This window comes from Peromyscus eremicus, chromosome 18, assembly GCF_949786415.1.
Source record: "Peromyscus eremicus chromosome 18, PerEre_H2_v1, whole genome shotgun sequence".
NCBI lineage: Eukaryota > Metazoa > Chordata > Mammalia > Rodentia > Cricetidae > Peromyscus > Peromyscus eremicus.
The window spans coordinates 767,400-785,506 of NC_081434.1; the positions used below are offsets into that span (position 1 = coordinate 767,400).

Genomic DNA, 18,107 nt, shown 5'->3' on the forward strand with positions numbered 1-18,107 from the left:
TTTTTCTTGTACATTAAGCATTGATTATTTCCTTCAATAAATATACAAAAACTCAGAAATGTAGAAGATAAGTGATGTTGACAACTTTTAAAGAAAAAACACAACTAGCAGAAATAAGAGGTCATTATCTGAATTTTTTTAAAGGTCTTCATGGTTAGTTATCCCTCCATAATATGTAGGGATAGCCATATTTATTGTATCACTACCTAACGCATGGAGTGAGCCTAAGTGACTGTCAGCAAATGAAAGAACTGAGAAAATGTAATATATGCACATCGTGCAGTGCATTCATCAAAAAAGAACAAAATCAGATCATTTTCATAAGAATGGATAGTATTAGAGTTCAGCATGCAAATTAATAAAACAAGAATCCAAAGGCAAATGGATGGGATTTCTCTTATACGAAAAAAAATAAATAAATAAAGAAGTGATGTGAAAGTAGAAAAGATGGATATTACGTAATTCTAAAAAATATCTATAAGCTACAAATTATTCTGAATATTTGAAGAAAACCCACTCAGTTGTGGAGAATGAATGAAACAGGAGCACTTGTCCATTAATGTGGAATTGATTGAATCCAGATAGAGAATTTATTTAGTTTTGTTTAAATTACTGTTTACTTTTCATTTGGCAATCATTATGAGGAATTCATCCCAAAGATATTAACACAGTTTTGAACATTAAGAAGTTTATGGTTTTTGAAAATACATCATAAAATACACATATTTTAGATATTAGTACAGCTAAACAATTTTAGATGTTAATACTGTTCTAATTATTATAATTGGAAACTTGATTGACCTCTAAGAGAATGATAAAAAAAAGTTAGGGTTCAGCTTTACAAAGAACTGTGCACCTGTAGTCATGTTTGAAATGCCTGCATGTGTTGGCATGATCCTGTGATTGACAGTATATACTGTTAAGCAAACAAGCCAAGAGGAATCAGGCATTTTTAGAATAACATCTTTATCTTAGGGTTCATTAGTATACAACAGGTTATATTTTCCCATCTTACATTATCACTTTTCACATTCACTTGAAATATTATTTGTTTTCTCTGATTTTGAATCCAGAAACATGTAGTTATATTTTCAAAAGATTAGTGTATTAGGCAATGAAATATTAATCAGTAATTAATTTTCCAAAGTGTAATTAAAAGAAGTAAAAGTCTATGTGTGGATGTTTACTTTTATAAGCAGGATTTCTGCATCATACAATTTGGCAATCCCTTAGGAAAAGATGGTGTTAGGTCTAGTTACCCTGAGAATTGTTTGTTCTTATTAAATGTTTTCCTATAGGAAACAGAAGCATAAATTCTTTGTTATTTCAGAGATGGTGAATTTCTATATTATGGTACATGTTACACTTAATAAGGTTTTAAATGCTTTAAATAAATGAACTGTAGTACTACAGAAATACTAATTTCCTCCCAGGCATTATTAGTCAAAAATAGTATCTCTAGGACATTTGCTTGTATAAATAAGCAAATCTGTCACATATTTTAGGATAGAATGAGGAAGAAGGAATGGTTCATCCACACTCTTTGTTCACCAGGATAATAACTGACATACAAAAGCACATATCTGGAGGAATTTACATGCTCAACTGAAGAAAGCTTTTGAACTAATAAAGGGTTAGTATTTTAATATAATATGTTTTAACATTAGAAACATTTTCCAATTTTATGTGGTATCCATAAGATCCAACAAAACTAAATGCAATTGTATTTATGGGCCTGTGGGTCATATAATACATAGTGTGATTTGTGTTGTTTTCCTTTAGTATGTGCTATGAAGATGTATGAAGTGTGTAATTGTTAAAGCAGAAAAATCAATAATTTCATATGAGGAAAAAGTGTAAGTATAGTATAATTAAACAGTTGTATCAGTGCTACCAATGGGAAGATTCGTATAAATGAGCATATTTTATGATATATTGTTTTATAACATCTGCATGTCCTATAGAACTCCAATGACCATGGTACTCTTCCTTACAATAGTTTATGGTTCTATGAGAGATGAATAAATATGAAAATACTAAGTATTTTTTCCAAGCAAAGCTTGTGTGATACATTAGGTTTTCTTTGTCTCAGGATGGTTCATCTGCCTAGAATATCCTATCTCAAATTTTTGGTTCCTTTATAGACCATTTAAATATCCAAATGCTCCTATGTATCCTTCTGCATATTCCCATAAATAACAAAGGAAAGAACTGATTTTCAATTATCCTTTGGTTCTTTATATGTTTATTTTTGAATTTTTACTGTTTTCTAAAGAACAATTTGTACCTCAGGGGTCAGAAATAATTCTATTAACATTCACAATGCAGAAAATATGACCTTATATATTTTTACTTTAAATGGCTCAAGTAATCATATTATGGTTATTTAAAAATCTCATAAAAGTTTTTCACTAGATATGATGTCACTAATTCTTTATTTAATAAATGTTATGTAAGTTGGCTTTTGATTAGAATTTGAATAAAATCTTTAAGGAAAGCTTTTATAAAATAGAATAATTTTAAAATTATTATCACGACTTCTGAAATCAGCCTCAGTTAGACAACCTTTTACTGTGAATGCTAGCCAAAACACTTTGTTTGCTATTACTCATATCATATCATTCTGTGATTTCTTAGTATGTCCTAAAATATTTACATGTTTTTCTGTTCCTACAATAACTTAACAGGCATTTCATATCACTAGACCCTGCATTGTGTCAATACCACAGAAATGAGAAAGAGATGGTATGTTGCTCCCTGTAACAGCATTACCAAACTGTTCATAATGAAAGAAAATATCTGGGATGTGGAACGAGAGATAACTCAGAAGGCTTAAGTGAAAAGCAAATACATTCAGCATCCTTTATTAAATGGAAATACCTGAATACCAGTGTCATTGGCCATAAAACAAATCACTCAAGAATCAGGTATGCTAATCTTTGGTTGACTGAATAAAACAGTACCAATGAACTAATACTAATTACTGATATTGGCTAGATTTGTTTCCTACTGATATTGGCTAGGTTTGTTTCTGTGGGTGTATATATTAATTGACAGATATAGATTGTTGTTCATGTCACTTGATTCTATTATACAATTCCTAAAACCAATCAGGAAATTATCTGGTATTCAATCACGTTATACAGAACATGTGCATTTTCTAAACTTTAAGTGTATTTTAATTATTCAAAATAAATATTCCATTTATTTCAAAATTTCCTATGCTTACATGACTATAAAATTGGCAGGATATACAAAGTTTTAATATTGAATCTAAGTATTTTATAAATTTAAGGTATTCGTCTTACATAATGGTTTGAAAATGAAAAATGAGCCTTGTATTTTTATTTAAAACATTGGCTTTGTATTTATAGGTTAAACATTAGTTATTACTTTTTCCATACAGATATTTTTTCTCCATTCAAAACTGTCATAAGACAGACAATGGTAATTAATCCTACTAGAAAGACAGAGCTTATGGTAGCAGGTTCACATGATTACTCAGTTAGAAATTTGTGTGATTTTATGTTCCACAGTTCATTTCTAGGAACTGAACTCTGATTATCACCACACTCACGCTACTAGAATCTCCTACTACAGTCTCATGTATTTTCTTCTTTAGGGATTTTCTTTCTTAGAAATGCCCTAGATGTAGATCCCTAAATTGGGAATTACTATAGCTACTGGGAACACCATCATTTATTATAACCATTGTATCACTCAAGTGGCAACTTACTCAAGATTTTTAACTGAGAAATTTTCATACAGTTGCACCATTTCTTTAAATAAATTACTAGAAAGACAGGAACAGAAGAACACATAACTGACATGCCTCCTATAAAACAGGCAAAAGGACTTACTTAACTTTGAGTTAAATGAGATTCTGCGTCTTATAAGCTAGCATTATGTCATATTGACACAAGTTATAGTCACTTGGGAAGAGAAAGCCTCAATTGAGAAAATGTCCCCACCAGACAGACCTTTGGACAAGTCTATGTTATATTGTCTTGATGGATGGTTGATGTAGAAAGTTTGTCCTGGGAGCAATCTGAGAAAGCCATGAAGAGCACGTCAATCAGTAAACAGCACTCCTCCATAACCTCTGCATAAGTTCCTGCCTCCAGGTTCCTTCCCTTAGTTTTTGCCCTGGAGTCCCTCACTGGTGGACTTATAAGCTATAAGGTGAGGGAAACCCTTTAAAGCATTTCCTCCCCATGTTACTTTTGGTCATGATGTTTTATGGTAACAGTAGAAAGCTTAACTAATACACATACTAATGAGATATAAGATATGTTCATGAGATGAACTCTAAACACATTAAAATATTTTTGCATGAGTTATACTGAAAATGGACCTTGGTATGATTATGAAGGAACAAAGATTTTTCTTATGTATGATGTGTGATATTAGTTATTTGGGGTGTTTTTCCTTCTTTGTTTTTTATTTATTTTTAAATTTAATTATGTTTTGTTTTCTGTAGACTTATTAGGGGAAAAAAGGAAATGAAAAACCAATCTGTGGAGATAGTGTTCATTTTGCTTGGACTGACAGATGACCCTCAGTTACAAATTTTGATTTTTCTGTTTCTATTTATTAATTACATCTTGAGCCTGATAGGGAATTTAGTGATCATCCTCCTCACCCTGCTGGATCCCCACCTCAAGACTCCAATGTATTTCTTCCTCCGGAATTTCTCCTTTCTAGAAATGGCATTCACATCTGCCTGTATTCCACGCTTCTTAATGAGCATTCTCACTGGAGACAGAACAATTACCTACAATGCTTGTGCAGCTCAATTATTCTTCTTCTTTCTATTACTAATCACAGAGTTCTACCTCTTGGCTGCAATGTCCTATGATCGCTATGTTGCCATCTGCAGACCACTGCACTACCCCATCATCATGAACAGCAAAGTGTGTCACTTGCTGGTCATCAGCTCCTGGGTGACTGGGTTCTTAGTCATCTTCCCCCCTTTGCTTTTGGGACTCAAACTGGATTTTTGTGCTTCCAAAACAATAGACCACTTTCTATGTGACACTTCTCCTGTCCTCCAGCTGTCTTGCACAGACACACGTTTCATAGAATGGATGGCCTTCGCCTTAGCTGTGATGACACTGGTCATCACCTTGATCTTAGTGATCCTCTCTTACACATTCATCATCAAAACTATCCTGAAGTTCCCTTCAGCTCAACAACGGAGAAAGGCCTTTTCCACCTGCTCCTCACACATGGTTGTTGTCTCCATTACTTATGGGAGTTGTATCTTCATGTACATGAAAACATCAGCCAAGGAAAGGGTGACTTTAAATAAAAGTGTAGCTGTGCTTAATACTTCTGTGGCCCCTTTGCTAAACCCTTTCATTTACACTCTAAGAAACCAACAGGTGAAGGATGCTTTCAAACAGGTACTTCACAGATTGTATTCTTCTCAAAACAATGAGTTAAGATTTAGGCATAAATAGTATGCTACTGGAACATGAATGAAAAAGGGGGAATATAATTTCCAAATATGTCAGTTATGATCTATGCATCAAGGCTCATGTTCTCCATTACCTTTTTTTTTTCCTGCTCCCTTAAATTCCATCTTCCTTCCCTACAAACATTCCCTTAATACCTCCTACATCCATTTGAAGTTAAATCAAATGTCTACAGGTGATTTTTCAACCACTATTGAGAGTGTTATCTCTTTTGGAATTTCATATCAAAGATATCCTCTGTTTTGTACTTTATTTCTGGATTTTCATGAGTAAGTGGTAGAGCTGAATGAGATTTTCCCTGATCCATGATTGATCCATAATTGACTATTGATGGATGGAGTCTTGTGCCAGCCATTGCAAGTACTAAAAGACGCATACCATGCCCAAAAGACAGCATTATCCAGCCTGTCTCCTCATCTTTGAGCTCTTTCTTTTTTCCTACTACTTCTTCTAAAATGATCCCTGAGCCTGTGAGAGGGATATATAAATGTGCCGGTTTGAGCTGAGCAATCAACTATTACGTATTATTCTCTACCATAGCAGTTATGTGTGTCTGTAATCACTGTCATTTATTGGAAAAACAAAAGATTTTCTGATCTGGAAGTCACATTTGTCTATGGATATAAATATACATTTTTAGAAAGCTGCTTGCACAATGATAACTTAGTTAAATAACAACATTAGGTTAATCCGAGAGCCTGAGCCCTCCTTAGCTATGTTTTTTGTTTTTGTTTTTGTCTTTGTTTTTGTTTTTTTTTTGTTTTTTGTTTTTGTTTTTTTAACTAGGTTTACAGAATCAGAGAAGACTCAATCTTGTAGAGTGGGCCTCAACTCTAATTAGAAAGCAGTTGAAGACACTGATTAATAACTGTGCCACTATTTCACAGTAGGCACACCTTGCCTGGCACATTATTTTTACAGTTTATAGATTTCAAAACTTTTCTAACCCCAAAACTCCCCCCCGCTGCCGCCGCCTCCGCGCAACCCGCCCCCAACACTCAGTCTGCCCAGCCTGCTCCCTCAAGTTCCCATTCCCCTTTCTCCTCACCTTTGCCCCAGATTTCCCAGGAGATCTCTTCTATTCCCTTTCCCAGGAAGATCCATGCATCCTTCTTTGGGCCCTCCTTGTTACCTAGCCTCTCTGGGGCTATGGATTGTAGTTGGTTATCCTATACTTTACTCCTAATATCCACTTATGAGTGAGCACATACCATGTTTTTTTTTTTTCTGGGCCTGAGTTACCCCACTCAGAATGATTTTTTTTTTCTACTGCTATTGATTTGCCTGAAAATTTCATGAGGCCATTGCTTTTTACAGCTGAGTAAATTGTCCATTGTATAAATGTACCACGTTTTCCTTATTCATCAAGGGGAGGAGCTCGATTCTGCCTCAACTTGTGCCATGATTTGTTCAAGCCCCTGCCCCTTTCTAAATGGAGACTGAGGAAGAACAAATGGGGAGGGAGGTAGATGGGAGGTAGTGGGGGGTGGAATGAAAAAAATGTTAACTAAATAAAAAATTTTTTTGGAAAAATTTTTCTAACTGGAAAAAATATGCAATGACTTAACAGCAAAGACATACAGAGGAAAGTCACAACATGAATGAAAAAATTTGAAAAATAGGTGAGGAGGTATAGTACACGAGGAGAATAAATGAATCAAAGGAATGACATGTGTATAAACTTACATAATGAACCCCATTATTTTGCATATTTACCTAAAATTCAAGTTATATGTTAATGTACAGAAAAATCTTTATCTAATAAATTACACAATAAATACAATAGAAAATTAACTCTTAATAGACGATTCATAGACATAAAAATAATTCATGTTCAATATCTATTAGTGTAATTTTAAACTATATAACATGCTAATACATACAGTACCCTTCTTACATTATTAAACTATATGCAACCCTCCTCAATCTTCAACAACTGTTTAAAAGATTGACCACGAATCACGCTCTTTACAATAATGACTAGAAAAGGAAAAACATACAGGAAATCTGAAGAGTATTTTGTATAATAAAATTTCATGAATTGGATGCATCTGCAAAATTAGTAAATGTGTGTAAAGTATAAAGAAAACATCTCTTCTAACTGAGTAAATAGGACTTGTTTCTGAGTGAATACATAGAAGTATCTCATAGACTATAATATTGTATACAATTTCATTTGAAGATTTGAGAGAAATTGAAGCCAGGTTGCAAATATAACAATGTATATCCTTATACACTACTATATACACTATTATATACTACTGATATTCTTGCATCTTATAATATTATTAGCTTAAAAAATAAATTTTAACGCATTCTCTTCTTTATTTTTTAAAATAAAAGCACAAAGTACTTGTTCTTGTTAGGGAATTTTTATTCCTACTTTGCTCTTTTGATTCTACCCACCCCGGTTCCCTGCCTAAACCCTTCATTCCCCTATTGTTACTTCCCACTTTCATGTCATATATATTCTACTTCCATATTCTGTTTGCTTAAAACCTTCCCCCTCCTAGCTGGGCGGTGGTGGCGCACGCCTTTAATCCCAGCACTCGGGAGGCAGAGCCAGGCGGATCTCTGTGTGTTCGAGGCCAGCCTGGGCTACCAAGTGAGTTCCAGGAAAGGCGCAAGCAAAGCTACACAGAGAAACCCTGTCTCGAAAAACCGAAAAAAAAAAAAAAAAAAAAAAAAAAAAAAAACCCTTCCCCCTCCTTTCTCATGGTACCATTTCTAATTTCACGGCCAAGACACACACTACAGCTGTGCATACATACACACATAGAACAGTTCAAATCTAGGATTCACTTATGAAGGAAAATGGCATTTTGTCTTATTGAGTCAGAGTTGCCTCATTTGATATAAGAATTTCCAGATTCATTCATTTTTCTATACATGTCATTTTTAATTTTTCTTTGATTAAATAAAAATCAATTGAGGGCATACACCACACATTCATGTGTTGATGAACAATAAACTGGTTCCATTTCCTTGACTGTAAATTGAGAAAAAAAATAACATAAATGTGCAAATACCTCTGTGGTGGTATTTAGAGTGTTTTGGGTACAGGCCCAATAATGGTATAGGTAAGTCACGTGGTAGTTTTTTGAGACCCCCCCCATACTGATATCCCTAGTGAATGCAGCCTGTTATATTTTCACCGGTATCAAATAAAGTTTTGTTGATTTGTAAAGATATTAAATAGTTTTCATTAGTTTTTCATTTTCTTTGTGCTCTCAAAATGTACAGGTGAGTAAAACATGGATGCTACTCTTTACAAAGAAAACGTTTTAGAATAGTTCAGTCCTATGTTTAGTAAATCCAAAGGAACTGAGAATAAATTATCTCCCAAGTCTAGAGTAGCCCATGTGTTTATTATGAAAATTAAGTTTGGCTGAAGAGAAAGAAGGTCGATTACATCAGTTCATTGGCCTACAATATTTTCATCTCCCTATATTGCTGTGCTTTCCAGACAGATATTTCATAAGAGCATTACATCTGAATTAACCTCTGATTGCTTCCTTCCTTTCTTCAAGCTAGTCTCTCAGGGATTTATAGTGACCAGAGAAGGTAAATTGTCTTATCCTTATGTAATATTCAATCTTTACCTACTTCAGAGGACTTTAAAATGTTTCACCACCCACTATTCCCTGGAAATTAAAGAAATGTCATGATTTAAGATAATAGGTTTTTCAGGCCAGTTCCTAGCTGCTATGTTCATACAGAGAAGATATTTTAGATAAATTTATTTTTACTTCTGACACTGCTAGAAATTGTTCATGTACTTCAGGAGTGTTCTTCATCTATGTGAGAGGATTTTATGTAATAGACATGAGGTTGAACTGAATCAGCAAAGTCTCTAGAATTGCAAATGGGTTCTTTTTTAGAGGTGGGATTTTGTTTTCACTTTACCTGCTCCCTGCTGGGATTTTGTCTTGCTTAAATCTGTGTGTGTGTGTGTGTGTGTGTGTGTGTGTGTGTGTGTGTGTGTGTGGTGTGTGTGTGTGTGTGTGGTGTGTGGTGTGTGTGTGTGTGTGTGTGTGTGTGGTGTGTGTGTGTGTGTGTGTGTGTGTGTGGTGTGTGTGTGTAGTGTGTATGTGTATATGTGTGTGTGTGTGTGTGTGTGTGTGTGTGTGTGTGGTGTGTGTGTCTGTCTTGTATATGCTGTCACAGGCTCTGTGATACCATATCTGTAGTCCTGTTGTGTCTGGGTAACACTATTTTCTTGGAGTTATCTATGACCTCAAGCTCTTATCATTGTTAAGCCTCTTCTTCCTCATAACTCCATGAGCCTTGAGAAGAGGACTTTGAGATAGGGCTGAATGCTCCAAACTCTGTCACTTTCCACATATTGTCAGCTGTGGTTCTGTCAATTACTCTTTACTACAAGAGGAAGTTTCTCTGACAATGAATGGGCAATGTTTTATTTATGGGTACAGCAATGTGCCATTAGGGGTCCTGCTAAAGGGAAATTCAGTTTTCTCCAAGAGAGTGTCACTGGGTCTGTCAATCACATTGTAGGGCAAACCCCATGCCCAGGGGTAGTTGGCCAACACAAAGTAAACTCTATGCTTTTTGTTCTGTTGTTTTTAGTCTTATTCTTTGTTGTTTTCTTTTCTTTTGTATTTAGTTCATTTGCTTTTTTTGTTTTATATTTATTGGGGTTTATCTGAGGAAATAGGAAAATAGAACATGAAGTTGAATGGGCATAGAGATAAGAAAAATTTAGGAGGACTTGGGGCAGTTAAAAGAATATGATCAAGATATATTGTATGAAAAAATAATAAAAAATACTTTTTAAAAAAATTTGAAACTTCCCAAGAATAGTATAAATATACTGTTTCATATTTTAAGTAAATAGGTATTTAAGATTACAAATTTTTGATTGGTGTTATCATACATAACAAAAAGTATGTTATATACTTTTAATAAGTGTATTTCATCTGTTACTGAGCACTTTATTTGACTGGAAAAAAATGGAGAGTTCCTCAAATCATCACTTAGGCATATTAATTGCTATTGGCCACATATTTTAATATATTTCAGCCACAATAGCAGATTGTCTTTTGGTTTGAAATTTTCATGTTATATTAATGACAGATATATACATACATTAATATAAAATAATGTTGATTATAAAAAAGCAAGCAAAGGAGGAGAAATGTCCATTATTTGAATAAAAGCAGCAGTCAGGAAGCAGAGACAGATGGATCTTTAGGGGTTCCAGACCTGCCTGATCTACACAGTAAGACCCTGTCTCAAAATAAGAAAACCCACAATAATTTTCCTGTCACTATTCCAGTTTCTGCTACTAAAAACCAATGACACCACACATAAAAAAGAACTTATATAACAGTCAGCTATTCATTGCTACATACCAAGACAGATAGAAGTCATGTTGTTTACATTTCTAGCTTTATGGTTTCAATAAAGGATATTCCATGAAAATTTCTATTTATTCCTAATAATTCAGAAATTACTATTTCCTCATGGAGACAATGTTATATTTGCATTAAAATTTTACCTCATGACTTCATTTTTGTTCTCTGAAAAGCTGAAGATTAAAAGTGTAAAGATTTTTGCTTTGTTTTAACTTTGTACAGCATTTATTGTATGCATGTGCCCTGGCATGTTTATTGAAGTCAGAGAACAACTTCCAGGAGTCAGTTATCTCCTTCCACCACGTGGGTTCAAGGGATTGAACTCAGGTCCCCAGGCTTAGAGGCAATTGCTTCTACCTCCTGAGCTATCTATTCAGCCCTAAATAAAGTTACTATAGAAAAAAATGTTCATAGATAATTGAAACAACAAGCATAAAAAGTCATGTGACTACATCAATGTGTTATAGTATTATATTAGAGTTCTAATTGGAGGTAATCTTTGTAACCAAGGAGATACTACTCCTTCATTTCTGTAAGCACAAACAAGTGCATTTCTGGGATTATATTTAAGAGAATATGTACTAAGACTGAAAAGTATAATAACCATAACTGTGTTCGTTATTTATTGTATTATCAATTCCACCCAATAAGTTATTGTAAATTATCATATAGCATCAGATTCAACACAAAACCTTACACATTTCAGTCCTAAAACCATCCATTTTTTTAGAACACAGTATCTGACTATTCAAACTATCGGTGAAGTTGATAAATGTTATTACAACAATCTATAATTCAGGGCATTGCATGTATAGAAATTGTGGGCACTTGTAGAGTCTTTATGTAAACTCATGGATGAGGGATCTATAAACAAATATCTGTAAACACATTTTTCCCTTTCAATACAGTATGCATCAATGGTTTCTCCTTTATGAGGAATGAACAAATACTTACAATAATTCTAACAGGGAGAGGAAGCCATTGTATCATGTCAATGAAAATGATAACACTATATTTTTTCAAACACATTGCATTAAAATAATTTATTTTCTATTTTACAAATTCTTTTGAAGTAGCAGACAGCTGCTGCGCGTTCACTATTGCAACAGCCGTGCCCTATCCAGAATACAGAGCTCCTCCCCATCCTATGGTTCCCACAGTTTATTTTTTTATTTTATAATTTAATTTAATTTTACATATCGACGGATTCCCTTGCTCTCCCCCCTCCCGCCCCCCCCTCCTGCCTTCCCCCCGCCAGCCCACATCCCATTCCCATCTCCTCCTGAGGATTGAGTTCAACCTGGTAGATTCAGTCCAGGCAGGTCCAGTCCCCTCCTACCAGGCTGAGCCAAGTATCCCTGTATAAGCCCCAGGTTCCAAACAGCCAGCACATGCACTGAGGACAGGTCCTGGTCCCACTGCCTGGATGCCTCCCAAACAGATCAAGCTAATCAACTGTCTCACTTATCCAGAGGGCCTGATCCAGTTGGGGGCTCCTCAGCTATTGGTTCATAGTTCATGTGTTTCCATTTGTTTGACTATTTGTCCCCGTGTTTTTTTCAACCTTGGTCTCAACAATTCTCGCTCATATAAACCCTCCTCATTCTCGCCATCTGGACTCCTGGAGCTTCACCTGAGGCCTGGCTGTGGATCTCTGCATCCGGTTCCCTAGGTCATTGGATGGGGTTTCTAGCACGACAATTAGGGTGTTTGGTCATCCCATCACCAGAATAGGTCAGTTCGGGCTGCCCACAGTTTATTCACCCTCTTTTCTGCAATGTTCACTGGATGCTGGTGGATAGTGAAGTATAACAGACGTCCTGTTTAGGACCAAACACTCAACAGCCACTAATTTCCAGTATGTTGACCCATCCCACACTGCTTAAAGAGGGTCTTTAAACCAAAGCTGAGAGCCACATTCATCTATGGGTATAAACATAAATATTTAGAAGGAAGTTTACATTTCCATTTGAAAAAAATTCATAGAATATTCACCAAGAGGAACTGTGACCTCTCTGTCCGCAGACTTTTGACCAGTTCTACAGAGGCAGGCACGTGTTCCCCCCATTGGAGTAGGTCTCAAATCCAATATGGAAGCTATTGGGTACCCTTAGAACATTCATGTCACTATTGACCTGGTGGGCATATATTTTCAGGCAGTTCAGTGTTGCATCCCAAAGGACCTACAACTGAATATGGCTAGTTATTACTCTTCACCCTCCTCCGCCTGCATAGAACCTTCCAGCACTGTGAATACTAGCCAACATGATGAAACTGTCCAGCCTAGTTTAAACTTGAATATTCTGTATTCTATTAATCCTAATACTCTATATCTAGACTATATGATATTTTCAGCAATAGGGTACTAATTTCTAGTTTTGGTGGGAAACCAAAAATAATGGCAATAGTCTGCGTTGCTTTGAGAGTTTCTGGGGGATGATTGGCCAACAGTTCATAGGGAGGTGTCTCATACCTGGCAATAATGTTTTAATTTAAAGTCTACTGCTATTAGAGCAGTGTTGATTACCCATGCAAAGTACTTCCATTTAGTCTCCTTCTTTTAAACCTTATTTTAGCTACTTTAAAGTATAGGAGGACTGTATATAGCTTTATCATATATTCTTAGTTTTATTTGACTCCCCTAACAGCCCTTTCCTCATACACCATCTTCCTTTAACTTTTTACTCCTCTGTCAACTTTCATATTACTAAATTAAATTTTTTGTTTCATTTTAACCAATAGATTTTGTTCAAAGAAAAGTATCAGTATGAGAAACCACACTGTGATCACAGAGTTTGTGCTCTTGGGCATAACAGATGATCCAGAACTTCAACTTGTACTTTTCATCTTTTTATTAATAACTTGCATATTAAGTATCACTGGAAACTTAATCATCATCATCCTCACCTTGCTAGACTCTCACTTAAAGACTCCTATGTATTTCTTCCTCCAGAACTTCTCCTTCTTAGAAATTACATTCACCAGCGTTTCCATCCCCAGATTTTTAGGGTCAATAATTACTAAAGTCAAGACCATTTCCTATAACAACTATTTGGCTCAGTTATTTTTCTTCATCTCCATGGGGGTGTCTGAGTTCTTTCTTCTAACTGCTATGTCTTATGATCGCTATGTCGCCATCTGCAAACCACTGCATTACACCACCATCATGAACCAGAAAGTTTGCACCCTTCTTGTTCTCACAGCATGGCTGGCAGGATTTCTGACCATCTTCCCACCACTCATGCTGGTCCTCAAGTTAGATTTCTGTGCTTCTAATGTCATCGATCACTTCTCCTGTGACTACTTCCCCATCTTACAGCTCTCCTGCTCAGATACAAGGAGTCTGGAGATGATCGGCTTTTACTTCGCTTTTGTCACTCTGCTATTCACGTTGGCACTAGTGATCCTGTCGTACATCTGCATCATCAGCACCATTCTGAGGTTCCCATCTGCCAGCCAGAGGAAAAAGGCTTTCTCCACCTGTTCCTCTCACATGATTGTCATCTCTATGTCCTATGGAAGCTGCATTTTTATCTATGTGAAACCTTCTGCACAGGAAAGGGCATCATTAACAAAAGCAGTAGCTGTTCTCAACACATCAATTGCTCCCATGTTGAATCCCTTTATTTATACCTTAAGGAACCAGCAAGTAAAACGAGCTTTCAAAGACTTATTTTACAAAGTAGCACTTTACAGAAGCAAATGAAAGAATGTGTTAATGTGAAGATATACCATTGTGAATATTTAATAAAGATAAAGTGAAATTTGTATTATTTTCTGTCACAGGTAAGTTGGACATATTGAAGGCAGTTCAAAGCTCTCCATTTCCATTCAATTCATTATTCAAAACACAACTTAAACCAACTCAAGTAAGATATATAAGCTGAAATTATGTTTTGAAATGTGACATGACCAAATGGGGCTAAAATGTTTGTTGTTTGACATTCATTTTATATTGATAAAATCAAAAATATCTCCATATCCCTCTTTTAATAAATTATAGGTTAGGTAGTTCTGTTTTGAAGAAAACATTATTTATTCATAATCTGATGATATTTAATAACTGCTAGTCATGTGAATTATTGAAAGTTATGAAATCTCTCTAAACCTCAATGCTTTAATTTGAAAATAAGAATAAAAATTTCTCAATGTTTATAAGGTTAAATGAAATCAAGTATAAACACTTGTATTTGCAAAAATAAATAATGCCTTTAATAAATCCCAACTGCTGGGAATATACTATCAAATCTGAGATTTCATTACAATTTGAAAAGGAATAATACAGCTGTTCTCAGAGCCTTGGTGCTGCACAATTTTTAGAGCACAATTATTTATACATTTTCAATTCTCAAAAAAATCTGAAAATTTTTATTTTATTTTGAAAATAAAAACTGCACCTTAGAGAATTTAACTAAACTAAAATCACAAATCGAAACAGCCCATTTGAATTTTTCTCTATATCTCTAAAAACAAACTCAACCAGCCAGTGGTGGCACTCACCTTTAATCCCAGCCCTCAGGAGGCAGAGCCAGGCAGCTCTCTGTGAGTTTGAGGCCAGCCTGGTCTACAGAGCAAGATCCAGCACAGGCACCAAAGCTATACAGAGAAATCTTGTCTCAAAAAAACAAAAAAAAAAGAATAAAAACAAAGCCATATAAGTTCTGAGATATGAAGTTGAACTTATAGTGTCATAAATGAGAAATTATGTTCTATCTAAAAAATAAAACATGAGATTTTGAGCACATAGTTTCCATAAACCTTTATGGATATAAATGTTAGTATTTACTAAATTACTAGATGTAATTTAATAGTCTCTTTCACTTGGTTTGACTCTATAAACACTAATATTTATGCTGAGAATTAATCTCACCCATTATTGTTGAAGGTAATTAATATATTTTATTCATACTCTACAATGAATTACATAAATCATTTTGAAAAATGATAAAGAGAAAAACCTAATAAAATAAGTCTTCTGAAAATTCCATGGGTTTTCCTGATGAGTCTTTGATTTATTCTGGTGAACAGAAATCCTTTGTCATAACTTAGACCCTTCAATATGTGAGCTGGTTGAAATGTATTTTTATATAATGTGAAGCTAAGCGATTTATTGCTCATACTTTTAGTTAAATTATTATCCTTTTCCCTCATGCATTGACTAAATTCTGAAGAAGAGATAAACCAAGTGTAATTTTTCTAATTACCTCCATCTATTAAGGTATAACAAAAGAGAGGAAGAGTTTAATAAATATAGAAAAGTTGAAAATACTAGGATATCAAAGCTATTGTGGTTGAAAAGATGGCTCAAGGTTTAAAAGGATTAATACTCCTGCAATTGACAAGATTATTTCCTAGTGCACATATCAGGTGGCTCACAACCACCTACTTCACTTCCAAAAATCCAACACACTCTTTTGGCCTCCACAGGCATATAAATAGTGCTTACAGACTCATGCAGATACACACTCACACATGAAAGAAACTATAAAGGAAGGAAGGAAGGAAGGAAGGAAGGAAGGAAGGAAGGAAGGAAGGAAGGAAGGAAAGAAGGAAGGGAGAGGAAGGAGGAAGGGAGAGAGGGAGGGAGGGAGGTAAGGAGGGAGGGAGGGAGGGAGAAAAGGAAAAGAAAAGAGAAAAGAAAAAAGAAAAATCCAAAGTTACTGTGTCACTAAGGAAAATGGTCATCTTGAACAGTGGTTCTCAACCTGTAGGCCACAATCCCTTTGGGTTGCATAACTTATATTTACATTATGATTCATAATAATAACAAAATACAGTTATGAAGTAGCAACAAAAGTTTTAGGGCTGGGGGTCATCACAACATAAGGAACTGTATTAGAGGGTTGCATCATTAAGAATGTTGAGAACCACTGATCTAGTACATAAATAAAATACTATTAATAGAAGCAAAACATAAACATGAATAGATACATGGAATGTGTCTTTTTTTGTCCTACTAGCCAAATAATGACATGGAGACTTATTAATTATGAAAGTTTGGCCTATGGCTTAAGCTTGTTCCTAACTATATCCTATAATTTAAATTAACCCACTTATATACCTATGTTCTATTATGTGGTGTTACCTCTCTTCTATCTTGTACCTCCTGTTTCCTCTGTGTGTCTGGCTCTTTTCTCTCCATCTGAAAGTCCCGCCAAACCTCTTTCTGTCTAGCTATTGGCCATTCAGCTCTTTATTAAACCAATCAGAAGGTGCGTTGGCAAAGACACATCTTCACTGTATACAAAAGGGTTATTGAACAACACTTCCCCCTTTTTGTCTAAATAAAAAAGAAAGGTTTTACAGCTAACATAGTAAAATTATATACAATAAGAAAAAATATCAGGTAAAAATTATATTTACAATGTCCAGTCCATTACTATTTGGCAAATTTAGAGAAAATACTCTAATATCTATCTTATCTTGGGGAGTCCAAATGTTTGTATCTAGTTTATTTTCTATCATAACTAAGAAAGACTGTAACTATAACTATCTAATATCTTCAACTCCATCAGAGACCCAGGAAAGACATAATATTGCCTGAGTAAACAGGAAGTGCAGAGCAAACAGCTTCCAAAACTAAATAAATGACAGAAACAGCTGGCTGCCTGGACAGTCATCCCAAGGTTCCTCTGCAATTTTGGGGCATCCATCTTTGGCCTATAGGCCTAGCATATCTGACAGACTTTTCTGTAAAGCAGAAATTTTAAAGGACTTTCCTATCTTGCCTTGGTAAAGTTTGGCAGTTGTCTTCCTTTGTGTCCTGCTTGTCCAATTTGGACATCATACTGTCAGCAGTCAAGGCAAGAGCAGTTTCTTTGCCCAGTGGCTAACATTACCACAAATGAAAGCAAACTCCATATGGAGGTTCTTTGATGCCTGTCATCCTCTGTTGAAGTAAATTGGAGCTTCCAGAAGCAGACATATCTCACTGTCACGAAAAGCTTGTGTTATTAAAACATTTTAAATGCCATATTCTGTAGGTCTTTGAAGTGTTTGAAGACCATTTCTCTATTTAAAATATATATCTGTTTGACCTTGAAAACATGCCTAACATGACTGTAAGTTTGGTTGTTGTAGATGACTAAATATTAACCTGTCTTTCTTTATTATCCTAAATTGCTTTCAAGGACTAAAACTTTATATTTTTAAGAGTAGAAACATACATACATTATAACAAAAAATAACCTTAAATTTGTATCAATATACAAAAATCCATACCAATGTAAAGTACTTGACACTAGTGGTTGTTTAA

General features: G+C 34.9%; 2 protein-coding genes across 2 annotated transcripts; both read left to right on the forward strand.

Annotated features, from left to right (window-relative positions):
• Window positions 1-4,490: 4,490 nt before the first annotated feature.
• LOC131894917 (olfactory receptor 6C6-like) lies at window positions 4,491-5,462 on the forward strand. The gene has a single exon (XM_059245281.1). It carries the CDS (start codon window positions 4,503-4,505, stop codon window positions 5,460-5,462), a length of 960 nt encoding a protein of 319 aa, XP_059101264.1. The 5' UTR covers window positions 4,491-4,502.
• Window positions 5,463-13,619: 8,157 nt separating this feature from the next.
• LOC131895030 (olfactory receptor 6C3-like) lies at window positions 13,620-14,558 on the forward strand. Its single transcript, XM_059245411.1, has one exon. It carries the CDS (start codon window positions 13,620-13,622, stop codon window positions 14,556-14,558), a length of 939 nt encoding a protein of 312 aa, XP_059101394.1.
• Window positions 14,559-18,107: the final 3,549 nt, after the last annotated feature.

What these genes read in the sequence shown, in the direction of transcription:
- LOC131894917 (XM_059245281.1), top strand. Translation starts at nt 4,503, where the DNA reads ATGAAAAACCAATCTGTGGAGATAGTGTTCATTTTGCTTGGACTGACA.
- LOC131895030 (XM_059245411.1), top strand. Translation starts at nt 13,620, where the DNA reads ATGAGAAACCACACTGTGATCACAGAGTTTGTGCTCTTGGGCATAACA.